The sequence below is a fragment of the Heptranchias perlo genome, chromosome 6 (genome assembly GCF_035084215.1).
Source record: "Heptranchias perlo isolate sHepPer1 chromosome 6, sHepPer1.hap1, whole genome shotgun sequence".
Taxonomy (NCBI): Eukaryota; Metazoa; Chordata; class Chondrichthyes; order Hexanchiformes; family Hexanchidae; genus Heptranchias; species Heptranchias perlo.
Genome location: NC_090330.1, coordinates 19,951,977 through 19,969,454, shown reverse-complemented (window position 1 = coordinate 19,969,454; position 17,478 = coordinate 19,951,977). Strand labels below are relative to the sequence as shown.

At 42.9% G+C, this 17,478-nt stretch overlaps 1 protein-coding gene across 1 annotated transcript in view; it reads left to right on the top strand.

Moving 5' to 3' along the window:
- Positions 1-17,020, top strand: part of LOC137322800 (copper-transporting ATPase 2-like) — a 55,973-nt gene extending 38,953 nt beyond the window's left edge. The window contains exons 12-20 of the mRNA XM_067985871.1: positions 870-1,064; positions 1,849-2,031; positions 3,082-3,289; positions 3,780-3,926; positions 6,013-6,155; positions 6,897-7,100; positions 7,288-7,405; positions 14,128-14,230; positions 16,401-17,020. Of these exons, the coding sequence (XP_067841972.1) occupies positions 870-1,064; positions 1,849-2,031; positions 3,082-3,289; positions 3,780-3,926; positions 6,013-6,155; positions 6,897-7,100; positions 7,288-7,405; positions 14,128-14,230; positions 16,401-16,674 (1,575 nt within the window). The 3' untranslated portion in view covers positions 16,675-17,020. The remainder of the gene's footprint in view (positions 1-869; positions 1,065-1,848; positions 2,032-3,081; positions 3,290-3,779; positions 3,927-6,012; positions 6,156-6,896; positions 7,101-7,287; positions 7,406-14,127; positions 14,231-16,400) is intronic.
- The last annotated feature ends 458 nt before the right edge of the window (positions 17,021-17,478 follow it).

Here is a 17,478-nt window from a genome sequence, read left to right as displayed (position 1 = left end):
CCTTTTTTTCTAAGAAAGACTAACTTGAAAACTTTTTCCCTACCCCACTCCAGACTTGACTACATATTCCAGACTGACACCTGAGCGCAGTGCTGTACTGCCGGAGGTGCCGTCTTTCAGATGAGACATTACACCGAAGCCCCATCTACCCCCTCAGGATGATGTAAAAGATCCCATGGCACTTTCTGAAGAAGAGCAGGGTAGTTCGCTCGGTGTCCTGGCCAATATTTATCCCTCAACCAACACCTAAAACAAATGATCTGGCCATCTATTTCATTGCTGTTTGCGGGAGCTTGCTGTGTGCAAATTGGCTGCCACATTTCCTACAGTGACTGCACTTCAAAAGTATTACATTGGCTATTAAGCAGATTAGGACATCCTGAGGTAGTCGCTATATGCATGCAAGTTCTTTCTTTCTTACCTTCTTCCTCTTGGCTTCCACCGTCAATTTTTGGGATGGGATCCACCTTCGGAAACCTGGGTTTCATTGGTGGGAAATTGGTTTTAACGACCATTTTTTTCACCCTATCAAAAGGCCAGTATGTAAAGACTGATAAGATCTCTTCAGTGTTCATTTTTGAAGTAAAAAATGAGTGAAACACAAAATTGCCTCTACCAAATGAGTATGCTCTGTACAACTGCCAGAGCCTAACAGTAGTCAGTTGAGTAAACTCAGCCGCAGAGCTGTAATGTTACCTGTTTAATATTCCCTTTGCATAAGTGATGTTGTGTTAAAGTATAATGTCCCAATAATATTGGTTGCCTGGAATACTTTATGATCCACTGTGCTATCACAAGGTGTTTAGAATTGGCTGGTTTTTCATGTCGACTCATGAAGTTACTTACACTCTTGACTTTTCTCTTCTTAGGGCTACAGCAAAGATATTTCTAAAGCTAAGCTGATTGTCAGATTCGCGTTTCAGACCTCCATTACAGTGTTGTCTATTGCATGCCCCTGTTCCCTGGGACTGGCAACACCCACAGCTGTGATGGTGGGTACAGGAGTTGGTGCTCAAAATGGTATCCTCATCAAGGGTGGTGAACCACTGGAGATGGCACACAAGGTTAGTGGCTATAAAGAGAATCAGTAAGAAAAACCATCATGGGCAGTGATACATTTTTCACCAGCAGAATCGGATGAAATTAGTTACACTGAACTAGCATTTTGATGGACAGCCATTCAAAAGATCATGAAGCTTATCAGCATTATCTGCTTTTTTAAAAGTTTTCTTTCTTTTAAAAAAAGAACAACGGCAATGATAATTTTCCTCCGAGTAATAATGGGTGGGGTCAGCTCTCAGCCAGAAGTCCATTCATCAAGTGTGAATCTAGGCGTGTCCGCAGGCCATTTGACTATAGGAGGCATCAAAACCAAGCCAAATTTGTTTTCCTCTGATCCACTCCGTGCTTACTTTGAAGCAAGTCTCATCGGAACATGATCATGAGTGGAAACTGATTGATCTGTTCCTGCCTCCCTACCCTGTGTTCACTGAGGCATTTCCTAGTACTGCCATCACCTGACCAGCTTAGATCACCTAATTTAACATAACTTTATTTCATTAATTATTTAGAAGATTAATTTGCAGAACTCCTGCTCAAAACTTTTTTAAAAATAGTTTGTGTTTTGAGCAACCATAGTAGTGAATTCAGCATTTGGTTGTGGTTGGTTAGTGGGCTATTTGTGTTTACAAAATGGAATTACATATTTCATCATCAAATCTGCTTAAATGATTTAACTTTCCCACACTCCGGCAACTGATGGGAAATTACATTTAAAAAATGATAACCTACAGTTAGATGACAGCTTTGATTCTTTCACTGTAGTGAAAAGAACTTCTGTGTCTCTAGATAAAAGTAGTGATGTTTGACAAGACTGGAACGATTACACATGGTGTTCCTAAGGTGATGAGGGTTCTAATACTGGTAGACGTAGCTGTACTGCCACTGAAGAAACTGCTTGCAATTGTTGGTACTGCAGAAGCCAGTAGTGAACATCCTCTTGGAAATGCTGTGGCCAAATATTGCAAAGAAGTAAGTCACAGATATTCTACTTCTCTGTTTCTCAGTCCAGTCTATATTTCATACTAACATCACATGTATTATGTAGTGATATAACCATTATATTCAAATATATTTAATATTATCTTTTATCTTGGCAATAAAATACTATTTTTACTACTTACGCTAAAATTCTTGTATTTTTAAATTGTAATAGCTTTACCACTGAATAGTAATTTGTACTAATTCTATCATTGACTAATATTTTAAAAATATTTTTGTGCTTTTGTAAGAACTGTGTTGTGAAATAACTGTTATTATTTTGAGTATTGTCTATTCGTACAGACCAGATGCCTGTACTTTTTGAACTGTTTTCTTCCAATTTATTGCAGCAGGGTAAGGACAGTCCCAGACTCTCCTTTCGACAATCAATTGCCTCCTCTGATCCCCCACCTCCCCACTTCTCCATCCTCATCTCTTGTGTGATGTGTGAGGAACTTCAATTTTTTAAGCCTTTTTTCGTAACTATAATCTCTCATTCCTGATGACATTCTAATGAATCTTCGCTGTAGGGTACTACTATAATATCGTCCTACAATGGGTTGCCCCGAATTGCATAGAATACTTCAATTATGGCTGAAACAATACCTTGTACAAATTTAACATCATTTCCTTGCTTTCATATTCAATGTCCCTATGTATTAAACCCAGAATCCCATTTACATTTGTGCAGCCCTTTCTACCTGCGCTCATGCTTAAAGATCGAAGGATCTGCACGCCTACACCTCTCTATTCTTTCATTCTGTTAAGGTTCTTACCATTCAGAGCATACTTTCACTATTCTTTACCCACAGTTTACTGCTATAAACCCTGTCTCTTCAACAATGCCTTTGGTCACCTCCCTGAATTACCGGCTATTGCTTGACATCTGTTCCTGCTCTGTAAAGCGTCTTTGGGATGTTTTCTACGTTAAACGTGCTATATAAGTGTTATTGGTAGTGGCATAGTATTTCTGGAAAGTTTAAGTATTCTGTATTATGTTGTGTTAGTTATCTTAAGTAGAAGCTTTCTTGCCTATTTCAGGAACTTGGCACAGATGTTCTTGGATACTGCACCGATTTTCAGTCTGTGCCAGGCTGTGGTATCAGCTGCAAAGTTACTAATATTGAAACAATGCTGATGAAAAGTGAACCGAGTCTCAACAAACAATGTGAACAGAACACAGATTTGTTGCAGATTAGTGACTCACACAATGAAAATATAGTGCCCTCACAGACCACTGAACCAGAAGGTAAATATTTTGCTTATAAATTTTCACTGCTATCTATTTGAATAAAGTCAGATTTGTGACACGAATGAACAATTGGATAATAATGTCTCCAATTAAATTTATTTGATTATGGTGAGGAGTTGGTTCCAAATTTTTTGAACTTCAGTAATTTTTTTATCAATGAAAGCACTGCTTAATGATAAATACAGAGATCTTTGCCATTATTTATCTCACAAAAAGACGACAAATGGTGTGATACATGAAATCACCCACAGTGGCACTAAAATGCACAAAGTTGCTGAAGTCTCTCTCAAAAAGTCGATAACGATAGGAATAGTGAGAAATGGAAGCAGAATATTCGAAGTCTTCCCTGTATTCTTGAATTTGTTACTCCTTGTGCTATTAGTGTCGCCTTCTTAACACTCCATTGAACTAGATGGCTTTTAGATAATTATGAGTAAATTATTTTGTAACTAATAAATTAATTCAACAGACCTTTTGCCCTTTTTAGGTGCAGTGGCTTCTCGGGCTTACTCTGTATTAATTGGAAACCGTGAGTGGATGAAACGCAATGGTTTACATGTTGGAAATGATGTTGATGAGGCCATGACTAATCATGAAATGAAAGGACAGACGGCAGTGTTGGTGGCCATTGATGGTAAAGTTCATGCAATTAAAGTCCCTCCACTGAATTGTGATAATGTGATTAGGCGTTACTCCAGAGCAGTGCTCCATTGTAAATACTGGTCGTAATCCAAGGTAAATGACAACAACCCCAACTCTCCAGTGGAGCAGTTGGAAGAATTTACTTGCACTTAATCTTGTATCATCTAATTCAATTATTCAATATTATTTACATTTTTTCTGCTGAATTCCACAAGATGTAATTGAAATGTACAAAATATAAACAGATCACTAGTTTTGCTAACAACAGACACTCATAGTAAACTGAACTCTTAATGTGTGGGTTCTGACTATAACCCATGTAATGCAAATAAAATATATGTGTTGGGCCATTCACAGAATCTGTTGGCAGAGACGTCAACCTTTTAAGTATTGAAATCAGTGAGATAGTGGGGGTGAAATTGGTATTTGGCGGTAGCGCAAAATGGGCGGTAACGAATCAGCAGTCTGTTTTATACCTTGGCCGACTGACTTCAATGGAAAAGAAAATGAGTGGGGTGTAAAACAGATTGTCGCTTTGCTATCGACTGTTTTGTGCCTCAGCCTCTTCAAAACTAGCGAGGAGTTGGGGGCCAGCCCAAGAGACCCTGCGATATCCAGGGGCAGGCTTGGATTTTAAGCATTTTTGGAGGGAAAAGAATATCTTTCCTTGCAGGATAATGCGATTCATTTGGACATGCTTCCCTGAAATTCATTTTAAACATGGAATGCAAGTAGGGCATTTTGTAGATCTAAGAGCATCAGACACCGGTTATAGACTGTTGTGTGAACTGCAACCACGTCGTGTCCTGCTTCCTTGCCTTAAACGGATAACCCTGTATGATCTATATGTGCCTGGAATTAATCAGTATTTCCCCAATTGTTCTAAATGCAGTGATTTCATTAAAGGTTTTTAAGTGCATGGAACTATTTATGTAATGCTTGGATTTCTCTTATTTTATTTAAAAAAAACTGCAGATGCTGGAAACTCAAAATAAAAACAGGTACTAATGGAAATGCACAGCATCTGTAAAAGGAAAAGTCAGGTTAATGTTTTAGATGAAGATAAGTGAGTCCCTTAATAGGACTGAATAAAAGAAAGGGAGGGGCAGTAAACAACAGGTAAAAGTAAAGTCCCAGGAACACTGGGGGGAATTTTAACCCCGCAGGACGAGGACGAGAGGGGCGGGGAGGGGGGTTAAAATTTCAAAAATCAGAAACCCAATCTCAACCAGCCTCCTATTTCCAGTTTAAACGGAGGTGGATTGGGGGGGGGGGGGGCGGACGATTAGCCTGTTTGCCAGAGGTGGGTCTGTAATTTAGATTTAATGCCTGCAGGCCGGGTTTTCCAGGGCTCGGGAAACCTAGTAACTGGAGGGAGGCAAGAATGGATCCAGCAGCTAATGCCTTTCCAGCACTGCTTGTGGGCCTGGAAGAGCAGGAGTGCTTCCCACCCTGCCCACCAAGCAAGCCTGTTTCCCTCCCCCGATCTGTCGCCACCCCCCCCCCGTCTCCCCATAAATATTGTGGCCACTGACTCTGTTGCAGAGAGCAGTTAATGGGTTAAATAGTCAGATTAAAAGGTACTTTGAAGAGTTGCATAGAACTGAAAATTGCTTTAGGATCTGCAAAGATCATCTCATTAAAGAATAAAAGGGTGTGAAAATTGCTAAGTAAGACCATGGGAAAGAAACACAAAAAGCTAGAAATGGGGGAAAAAAGTTAAAATACTGGAAATCTGAAATACACATAAAATGCTGGAACCTTATAGGGACTTTGTGGAGCGGGGGAGGGGGACGCTGCCATATGATAGTACACTATCGATAATTAATAATACTCTGTTCTAAATAGTAACTCATATTGCAATTAATTTACACAAAATATATATATCCACTCTGCTCCAAAATAAATAAATATATAGACAATTATAATGATCAATATTGACCAGTATACTGAATCTATGCCAAGTATGAATTACTTTGTGTGAATGTAAAACACAGCTGATATAAGTATCATGCATGCACATTTCTATCTTAGGAGATGGCTATATTCTGTTAAATGATATGTTTTGCTCTGCAAAGGTACACTGTGTGGAATGATAGCGATTGCAGATACAGTCAAACCTGAAGCTGCACTGGCTGTGTACACCTTGAACAACATGGGAGTGGATGTGGTGCTAATAACGGGTGACAACCGCAAAACAGCAGGAGCAATTGCTAGCCAGGTAGATTATAATAAAATTGATTGATCCCCATGTACAGTACCTACTGTATTTGGTTTATTACTTTTTAAAATCCCATTCCCCCCCCCCCCGCTTTTTTTCCCCTTCTATCTGTACTACACATTATTCCCCATCTGAGAGGGCAGGCAGCTAGCTTGTTTCTTGGCCTCTGTCAATGTCACCCTTGGTTCTTGTTTAGTTCTGATTCTGGGAGACAGCCAGCTGCCATATTTACTCTACTGAATTCAACTCCTTTATCTTGGGGGTAGAATTGTAGGACCAGTTTTATGTTATAATTCTGCCACGTTAAATTCTGCGCATTTAAAAAACATTTAATACTCAAAGTCATCTTTAGGGATCCAGGGCACAATCCCAGACTCCCATTGAAATTACACCATCAGTATCCTCGTTTTTCAGGGCCCATCTGTATATCAATCTCCTTTTTGCATTCCAGCTGACCATTAAATATATATATTCTTTATATACACCTTATGCACTGGCATCTCCAGTGAATTGAGGGTATCAGCGTTCATGTTATAAGTATCTCATTTTCAAAAGTACTATTTTTAAAGAATTTTATGGACCCACTAGAAATTTATGTACATGAATTAGCAAGCTATCCATCCCATTTACTGCTGTTAAATGTAGGCTTCAAAAATTAAAAAGGGAACGATTTTACATTTGGTACAAATATTTACAAGAAATGCTCTCTTCTTTTATTTACGTGTTTCCATTTTTTTTAAGGTTGGGATCAAGAAGGTATTCGCAGAAGTTCTTCCCTCACATAAAGTAGCCAAAGTGCAGGAGCTTCAGAATGAGGGAAAAACTGTAGCAATGGTTGGAGATGGTATCAATGATTCTCCAGCCCTGGCAAAAGCTGATGTGGGAATTGCCATTGGAACCGGCACAGACGTGGCTATTGAAGCAGCAGATGTTGTGCTTATTAGAGTAAGCCAATGTTAATAAAGCAACATTCAGATATTTAATAAGCTCTTTCTCTTGTTCTCAGATTATCTATATTTCTATTATAAAGAATGGCAAGGATGAAAATAGTCATTTGAAATACAAAATTATTATTTAAACATATCTTCTGTTTATTCTTTTTATATTTTGTGCATTCTCTGTTTGCCCCTAGAATGATCTACTAGATGTCGTGGCAAGCATCGACTTGTCAAAAAAGACCGTTTGTCGAATTCGAATAAATTTTATCTTTGCTTTAATTTATAACCTGGTAGGAATCCCAATTGCTGCTGGTGAGTGGGAGCTTTTTACATTTTCTGTGCTTTATTTACACTCTCTTTATCCCTTAAAATCAATTAATAAATGTAAAGTTCTGTAAGTTGAAAGTCAGTTTAAAATGTAAAGGGGGAGGAATTGGGTTATTGCCAGGAGCGGACGCAAAATCGGCGACGCATTGAAAACATCGCCTGAAACTTACTCCAAATTGGGCCTCATCTCCATAATACCGGCGAACTGCCGATGCCAGTCAGACGTCTCAATGCACCTTGCCGGTCCGGGCTTTTCAAAAATTGTCCAGCTCGGATGCTGAGCAGGCCCACAGGTAACTCCTGGGAAGGAGGACAAGCGAATGAAAGGGGGGCGAGTGCAGATCGACTGCGACCCACAGTATTGCTGTAGCAGGAGCACTCTTACCACATTACGGTAAGTGAAAACTGAAAAACTTCCCCGTTCTTCAGCGGCTTCCAGCAGTCCTTTTAAGAGGAGGCGTTTGTCTTACAACACACTTTCTCTTGTCACCTCCCTGTGTCACAATAACTTATTAATATTATTGCCGCATCAGCTGCGAATCACCTATCTTATCAGTCACATGTCCATATGTTACTTCAATTGGGACTGGCACACACCAATGTCGTACTATGGGTCCATGAGTTTAGAGAGATTGCATGGAATCTAGACTCCATTCCGTTTAATGCCACTTTCGTCGACCTTAACAAGCCAGTGGATTGAAAAGTTACAAAGTGCGAAAGTCGTAATATTACATGGCGATATTTACCTTTATGCTGGTGCTGCATGCTCTTTACCCCTCTCCTCTACAATAAAGGCTGTTTAATATTGTGTGAGACCCCTGCCAGTGCTGTTGAATTTCCCGAGCTTTGGTCTCGTGCAGCTGGTTGCAAGTCAAATGTAGAACTGCCAGCAGTCACTAAGACCGGCTTCAGGGAAGATGTTTTTCGTAGGCCTTCTGGGAAATTGGTCTTAACAAATCCCAGCAGTGTTGTTTGTCTTGCTGGCTGCATGAAACCCACTTTTACATAGAATTTCCAGCACAGAAACAGGCCATTCAGCCTAACTGGTCCATGCCAGTGTTTATGCTCCATATGAGCCTCCTCCCACCCTATCAGCATAACCTTCTATTCTTTTCTCCCTCATGCTCTTATCTAGCTTCCCCTTAAATGCATCTATGCTATTCACCTAGAAATTGCTTAACTACTGCTGTGCAGCTCCTGTGAGTGGGAGGAAGCTTTTAAAGGTAGTTTCAACAGGGAGGCAACTATCTCTGTGCATTATAAAATTATAACATATCCAAAGCCAGGAACAAGGATGGAAGGCATTAGTCATTTTATTCACATACTGTGCTAATCCAATGAATAAGATAGTGTCATAACCCATTAATTTAAAAAATATCTTGATCACCACTTAAAATGCTGCATGATATTATTTACTATGTGCCTTGTGTAACAAACAAGCTAGAAATCCTGTTGCATTTTGCAATGTGAAGTGTTAAAGTAAGGATTCCTTCCTGAAAACCCCACACAGATCGTAAATTTGAGGGATAGTAACATGAAGAAATATGTAAATGACATGGGCGCTAAATTAGGCCGTGTAGCGCCCGTTGTTTCGGTGTACATGGCCCCTCCAACATCCAAGATGGCGTCTTGGATGCGCACGCACTTTTCCTGCATGACGTGCGCCTGACGCCATCTTGGTATAGGAGTTAGCGCATGCGCTAATCCTGAATGCTGGAAGCATGTAAAGTAGGGAGAAAATGGCTGCAATCAATGTGTAAAGCTGATTTAAAGTGATACACACAATTTTGGACCTTAACGCACAGTCTTATCCCCGACCATCTAAACGTTTCTTACAGTGCCTGAAGGACCCCCCACCAGTGCTATTTAAAGGGCTATGCAGGTGTTGCAGGTTAGTTGCTAGATTATTGCTTCTCACTGCTGGAGGAGTAGTAAGTGTTTTTTAAAGCTCCCTATTATTGAGAGCTCCTACACTACTTTTGAGAGTTCTTTGGCAGGTATTGCCTTACAGGTCAGAAAGTTACAACCCTGGTGGAACAACATTCCTGCCAATCATGGGCGGTCTGCTAGGGCTCCCGTTGGGCATTGAGCATGACTGGGAGCATGCAGAGAGGTCACGCCCAGCAGGTCAAGCTGCGAGGAGATGGAGGACGAGGCGGCGCAGGGCACTGAGCAGGAGGCCCTACCCAATGAGGGCCTACAGGGATCAATTCTCTTACCTCAACATGACCGAGGAGGATTGCATCCGACGCCTGAGGCTCACCAAGGAAGCCGTCACTGAGATCAGTCAACTGGTGCGGCCACAACTGCAGCCTCAGAGCAGGACGAGAACAGCATTGCCTGTGGCTGTGAAGGTCACTGTGGCGCTGAATTTCTACGGCTCAGGAGCATTTCAGGCTTCTGCTGGCGACATGTGCAACACCTCGTAGTATGCAGTGAACTGCTGCATAAGGGAGGTCACAGATGCATTGTACCACGAGGAACAGCTTCATCACCTTCCCTCTCAACAGAGACAATCAGAACGAGCAAGCATGGGGGTTCGCCCAAATTGCTGGCTTCCCCATGGTGCAGGGTGCCATGGACTGCACACGCATTGCCCTGCCTGCCCTGCACATCAACTCGGCTCTCTTCGTCAACCGAAAGGGCTTCCACTCCCTCAACGTGCAACTGGTGTGCGACCACATGCGTCGCATCTTGGAGGTCGATGCCCGCTACCCTGGGAGCAGTCATGATGCCTTCGTCATGCGGCAGTCCAACGTGCTAGCTATCTTTCATCCGACTCGGCAAGTCAAAGGCTGGTTACTGGGCGACAAGGGCTATTCCCTCAGGACGTGGCTCGTGACACCGGTCAGGAAACCACGCACATGTGCACAGCAGGCCTATAATGAGAGCCATGCTACCAACATCATGGAGCACACCATAGGCCTCCTCCAACAATGCTTCCGCTGCCTAGACCGATCTCATGGAGCCCTGCAGTACTCCCCTGAGTGGGTGGGCAGATTTCTGGTGGTCTGCTGCATGCTGCACAACCTCGTCATCATGAGGGACCAGCCTTTTCCACCAATGACTGCAGAAGATCCTGAGCCAGAGGTGGAGGAGGAAGAGGCTAAGGAGGAGCAGGAGAGGGGGTGGAGCCAGAAGAGGAGGTGGAGGAAGACGCAAGGTTGCTACAGGAACCACACGCCTTGTCTGCAAGGGCTGTGCGTGCTCACCTGATCCAGCTATCAATAATTGGAACTATATCCCCCAACTCACGAACAGTCCTGCATTCCCCACCTTTCTCCTCCCACAAGACAATCAAATCGTCCTCCATCAGATTACACATTGGTGTCCCTCTCAGCTCATTGCAAGAATAAAAACTACCACCAAATGCCAAATCAAACTCTCATTTATGGATTAATAAATGAAAATATGCAAACATAACAGAACTATTCACCCTTGTGCATTCCCTTAGTACCTGTTGTCCGTGTGCCTTTACCTATCCTAGTGCTCCTACGAGGTGCTTCCCCAGTGGCTGGAGCATAGGTGGTGGAAGGCTGCTGGCTTTCAATGGAGGAACGTCCAGTTGACCTTGGAGGATGACCTTGAGCAGCTCTGGGCCTGGAGGGCCTGGCTTCAGACTGCACCATCTCAGCATGGGCTGCAGCAGTCTGGCCTGGCTGGCCGAGAGGCAACAACAGGGGCACTGGCGGAGTGGCAGGGATGGCAGCAGGAATGCTGTTGTCCTGAGAGAGGACAGCAGGTCCAACTGCCATGGCGCCACTGCCACTCTCCCAGGGCGGCGCCTCAGCAATCCTGATGATCAGTTGGAGAACAGATTGCTGGAGTGCTGTGATGCCCTGGAAGCCCCGTTCCATAGTGGTCCCCAGAGCCATGATAGCAGCAGTCAGATCTTGGATGGCAGATGTTTGTGCTACAGTGGATGCTGTGACATCAGTCATCAGATGCTGCATCATGGTGGGTTCCACAGGTGCGCTGATGGAGGTGACCACCCGTTCTATGTTGGAAAGGATGGGCTCCAAGCTCTGCGCAAAGCCCTGCGCCAATTTGGAGCTGGATTCCTCCATGCCCCTTCTCATTATGTGCAGGCTTTCTGGCAGGCTTTCCAGTGCCCCAAGCATTTGTTGATGTACGCCCATCAGCTGTCTTCTGTAGCCTGGCCCATCGAAGTCCTCATCTGACTCCTCTGCAGCAGAACTAGTGAGCGACCTCGCCCTCCGGCGAGTTGGCTCCTGTGATATCCGTTCCCTCTGTCCCGGCTCCTGCGCACTCGTGCTCGGTGTCTCACCACGTGCAGATCCCTCTTCTAACCTAACCTCTAAAGGACGCGCAGTGTCAGTCTCTGAGCTGGTGGAAGCAAGTGTCAGATCGAGTGACTGTGTGGCTTCAGTGTCCCCCTCCTCCTCCTCCTCCTCCTCCTCGGACGGTGCCGCCAAGTGTTCTTGGGTATCTGCAATGACAAAGGGAAACAGGTTGAGTTGTGAATTGGGGAGAGGAGCAGGTAAGAGGTGTGTGCTGGCAGCATGTGCAGCACGTGAGTCAGAAAAGATTATGGGAGGAGGGAGATGTGGAAAAGGAGAAGGATCATTAGATATGCAGAGACCCCCCTTGACTGGGACCTCCAGCGCGGCACGTTGTAACAGCTGCAGCAACGGCCCGCCCAATGATCCGCAGCATAGAGGGGGGTGTGGACGTGTAGGCGTGCCCGTCCAGCCTCAGGTCCCTCCTGCTGGCGGGTGTTATACGCCACCTTCTCCTGCAAGACAGAGGACAGTGTGTCAGTGAGTGTCCTGCAAGATGTGTGGGTGATGTGCCTGTCATGGTTGAATAGCTGCCAGTTTGTGTGACTTGAGTGGTGGGTGTGTGGCCTGCAAGTTTGGTATTATGTGCGGGTGAGATGCAGCATTGCGTATGGATAGCAGTGTTTGTTGGTGGGTGGGTGACGGAAGGTGTCGTGCATGGAGTATTGGTGCAGTTGGTAGATGTGCCACTTGGCACTTGCATTCACTCACCTTGACCACTCGTATCAAATCATTAAATTTCTTGCGGCACTGCACCCGCGTGTGTGGTGCAATGCTCCTCTCATTCACCTCCTGTGCCACAGCCTGCCAGTGCCTATGCAGCTGTAGTCTAGACAGTCTCCAGCCACCCTGCTGGTACATGGCTGCCCTCCTCTGGGCCACACCTTCCACGAGGGCCTCCAGAGAATCTTGGTGCCCGCTCTCTTGCTGGTGCAGGTACTCGTGATGCCATTCTCCCTTCTCCTCCTTGGCTGTGTATCTGCCATTGGAAATGTGCCTGCACCTTTAAGTAGTGCAGGCAGCTGATACATGCGCTGTCCACACCCCATTTCCAACTTCCTCATTCTCCATGCAGCCTCTCAGCAGCGAGGGCTGCGCTTGCTCTACGGAGATTTCAGGGTACGTAGCAGGCAGCACGCAGTTCATGTGCTGCCTATTTGTAGGGTCCGTTGGGCGCGGGGTGGTAGTCGCCCAGAATGGACCCTTATCCAATTGTTCCCCCTATATTGCTAATATCATACAACCCTTAAAATAATTCTGCAACAAAGTAAAATTGAAACAAAATTGTGCTTTTCATTTTCTTGAGAAAATAATGAGGTAATGTTCTTTACTTCTATGGTTTCCTATACAATACAGCTCTTGAAACTCTAGAATTGTTTCCTTTGAGTTTTGGACTGTAATGGTTTTTTCCAGTCCTATACATTCTATGTTCCTTGTCTTTATATCGTATGCTTCTACGTACAAGGATTCTATTTGCCTTTTTATGACCTTATCTACTTCACTGTCACCATCTATCACCTGTGTATCTGCATACCAAGGTTTCTCTGCTCCTCTATGCCATTTAAATTCTGAACATTTAAGGTATATTTCATTTTGTACTTCCAAAGTGTATTATTTCATATTTTTCTACATTATTCTGACTTCCAAAATGTATTACTTAATAGTTTTCTACATTAAACTGCATATACCACCTATCAATTCCTAAGTCTAGATCATTTATTTATATATATATATATATATATATATATATGTGTGTGTAATAAATAAAGGCAGCCCCCGAACACAGCTGCTTGTGGAATGCCACTCACGTTTTCAGTATGAAAAATGTCTTAACCCTACCCTTTGCTTTCTGATATCAACTGTCTCTATCCATGTGGCCACATTCCACTTAATTCCATGGAGCATTACCTTTGCCATGTGACATTACTAAATGCTTTTTGCAAATCCATCTAAACTACATCCATTTCATTTCCTTTGTCGATCTTCTCTGTTATTTCTTTAAAGAATTCTATAAAATTGGTAAAACATGACCTGCCTTTTAGAAGTCTCTGTTGAAGTTGTGTTTCTCTAAGTGCTTAGTAGTTTCATCATCTATTATAGATTCTAGTAGTTTAGCAATAACTGAAGTAAGACTAACTGGCCTATAATTTCTTGGCTTATCCATGTCTTCTATGTCTGACATTTACCATCATCCAGTCCTCTGGCAATATTTTCCATTCCAAAGAATTTTCGAAAATTGCAGTCAGAGCCTCTGCTATTAAAATATTGTTTTGCACTTTCCCTCAGGATTCTTAGATGTAAACTATCAGGTTCAGGTGATTTGTCTATCCTAATTTGGAGTAACCTCTTTAATGGTCCTTGAATTTTCTTATGTTCTAAATATGCTATGTGCTTCTAATTTTCTAGGGGTGTTTTTGCCATTTGGCCTAGTTTTACAGCCATGGATGGGTTCTGCTGCAATGGCGGCTTCCTCTGTTTCTGTAGTAGTTTCATCACTATTGCTGAGACTGTAAGTAACTGAACATAACATTTTTCACATGTTGAATCCGTGAATAGTAGGATCTAATGACTGGTACTTCAAAAACGAGTTGACAATTCAAATTGACCAATTTAAAATACCAACATGTATTTTTGTTTACTTTTTGAATAAAAAAGTAGTGGATGACAATGTTGACTCACAGCAGAACAGGTGAAGCTGTTTGAATTAACTCCTTTGATAAGAAGTCGTTACAAATGGGATTGGAGGATACAGTGCTAAAATGGCCCTAGTCAAAGCTACAAATGACATCCTCTGTGACTGTGGTGGACCATCTCTCCTCATCCTTCTCGACCTCTCTGCAGTCTTTAGCACGATTGACCACACCATCCTCCTCCAGTGTCCAGCTCAATGTGACCGCCCTCGCTTGGTTTTATCCAGCAATGGCTTCCCTTCCTGCCCCCGCACTGTCACCTCTGGAATCCCCCTAGGATCTATCCTTGGCCCCCTCCTCTTCCTCACCTACGTGTTGCTCTTTGGCAATATCATCCAAAGACATGGGGTCAGGTTTCATATGTATGTTGACGACATCCAGATCTACCCCTCCACCATTTCTCCGACCCTTCCACTGCCTCTGTGTTGTCAGACTGCTTGTCTGACATCCAGTCCTGGATCAGCCACAATTTCCTCCAGTTAAACATTGGGAAGACTGAAGCCATCGTCTTCAGCCCCCACCCCAAACTCCGTCCCCTTGACACCTAATCCATCCCTCTCCCTGGCCAATGTCCAATGTCTCAGGTTGAACCAGACTGTTCACACCCTCAGCATGCTGTTGGACCGCGTGCTGAGCTTCCAGCCCTGTATCCTCTCCATTAAAATGACCGCCTACTTCCACCTGCTTAACTCTGCCCATCTCCGCCTCTGCCTCAGCCCACCAGACATGACTACTCCAATGTTCGCCTGCCTGGCCTCCCATCCTCCACCCTCCATAAACACCAACTCATCCAAAACTCAGCTGCCTGTATCCTATCTCTCATCAAGTCCCACTCACTCATCATGCCTGTGCTCGATGACCAACACTGCCTCCTGTTCCCCCAATGCCTCCAATTTAAAATTGTCATCCTTGTGTTTTACTCCCTTCATGACCTCGGCCTTTCCTATCTCTCTAACATTCTCCAGCCCTATAACTGTTTAAGAACTCTGCATTCCTCCAACTCTGGCCTTATGCCCCCTTTATCCCACCACTGGTGGCCATGCCTTCCGCTACCTAGGCCCTGAGCTTTGGAATTTCCTCCCTAAACCTCTCCCTCTCCCTCTTGTCCTTTAAGATCCTCCTTAAACCCCACCTCTCTGACCAAGCTTTTAATCATGCCTCCTGATATCTCCTTCTTTGTCTCATTGTCCATTTGTTACTGATTGCATTTCTGTAAAGCGTCTTGGAATGTTTTTCTATGTTAAAGGTGTCATTGTTGTTATAGGGAGGCAAACTGAGATGATAAAATACCTTACAGGATATGATGGTTGTTTTTCTACTATAGAGTGGGAAATGTTGTTTGTGGAAAGCACAGGCTGCAGTTGAATAGTGGAGATGTGGGGGTGGATGAATAGTCTGGGATTTTCCAGGTCTCCTTGGAAGATCGGGAATGGAAGGTAGGGTTAATGCAGACCATTCCCTGCTCGGTGAAAGGATTGGATTTGATGGAACTCATTCCATGTTTTGTGTTATCAACAGGGGCGAAGATGGGCAATGTTAGAGGTGGAAGTTGCACCTTTTAGTCACTCGTAAAATGTGGATATAATAAATGCTATGGGTAAAACCATGAATTCCATAAGGTTTTGATATCCCATTAACTCGGTTTTTGCATCATTGAAAAGAGTAACATGTTTCCCTTTTTTTTATTGTTAGTCTGGTCTGCCCCCTCACATCTCCAGATCTTGCACTCATTTCACTACTTTTGAACTAGAAAGGTTGGCAGTTAGAGATGTAATATATGATTGAAAACAAAACCAAGGTGTTGTGCTATGCCTATCAATATTAATTTGAAACAGGTGATTTATGATCTATGGCTTGCATTCCTTTAGAATCGGCGAGCAATCTCAATGTTTAAGTGATTTTCTCCATTGAAATTGTCACACCTACTTGGTGATTAAAATGGTTTGTTGGCCTATCCGGAATTCTGAGTCTTGCCATTCTCCATTTCAGTTACAAGAAGCCAGATACAGAAAAGCTTGAATCTCAAGCGCAGGGCCGTATGAAACAATTTACACCATCGCAAATTAGTATCCGTATTGGAATGGATGACAGACGACAAAATTCTTCAAGGATCAGTGCCTGGGACCGAATCAAACATATCAGTCAATTATCTCTTAACTCACTGGCTTCTGACAAACGATCAAATCAGAGTGTATCTCTACATGAGCAGCACGATAAATGGTCTCTGCTGGTTGGAGAGAAAAATGAAGAGCATATTATCTAAGGTTCTGATGAAGATCATGATTTGAGAAAATATTTTTTTAAAATTGTGACCAAATAGTGCCCGTCCAACTTGAAGCTCATTAAATGGCCAACAGAAACGAAACTGGATGTTGTCCAAGGCAGATGTATTATTTGATGTACTCGGTATCGGTGAAGATTAAGCTGCTTCATTAATATTCACTTGATTTGAACCAAAAGTACACAATCTTTCCTCAAACAGCAGTTTCTGAGGTTTAGGTTCGTGAAAAGGCTTGAAAATACACATTTTGTACTTTAGTAATGTAATGCTAGCTGCTTTACTCTTTTGAAGTGAGTGGAGGGCATCCTGCACAAAATCTCAATAAAACTTAACATTTTTGATATTTTACTCAGACTTTAAGAATGAGAGAATAAACAATGATTCTGTACATTTCTTTAATCCTGTTGTACACAATAATCGGTGATAAATTATGAACAATGAATTCCTGCAAAATGTTACTTCATGGAAAATGATATGGGTTATACATTGAAATCTTGAAGGCTTCATTTCTATTTTGCTTTTTGAATCAACAAATTCTTAGTATCAATGTCTGTCTTTCTATCACACCATCTTTTTGAAGTTGCCAGATAGAAAAAAATTGTCCTGTTGTAAAAATCAGACAAACCATGCAATTCTTCCTTAATAATTAACACTCAAAACTGCTGTGTCACGTTCAGATCTCAGTCAAGCTCATAGATAAGGATTAAAAAAAACAGACTCAGTCTGCTTTTTGTGGGTATGTGCCTCCTACTGGTTAGCTCTATGGCTGACGATCATAGAATCACA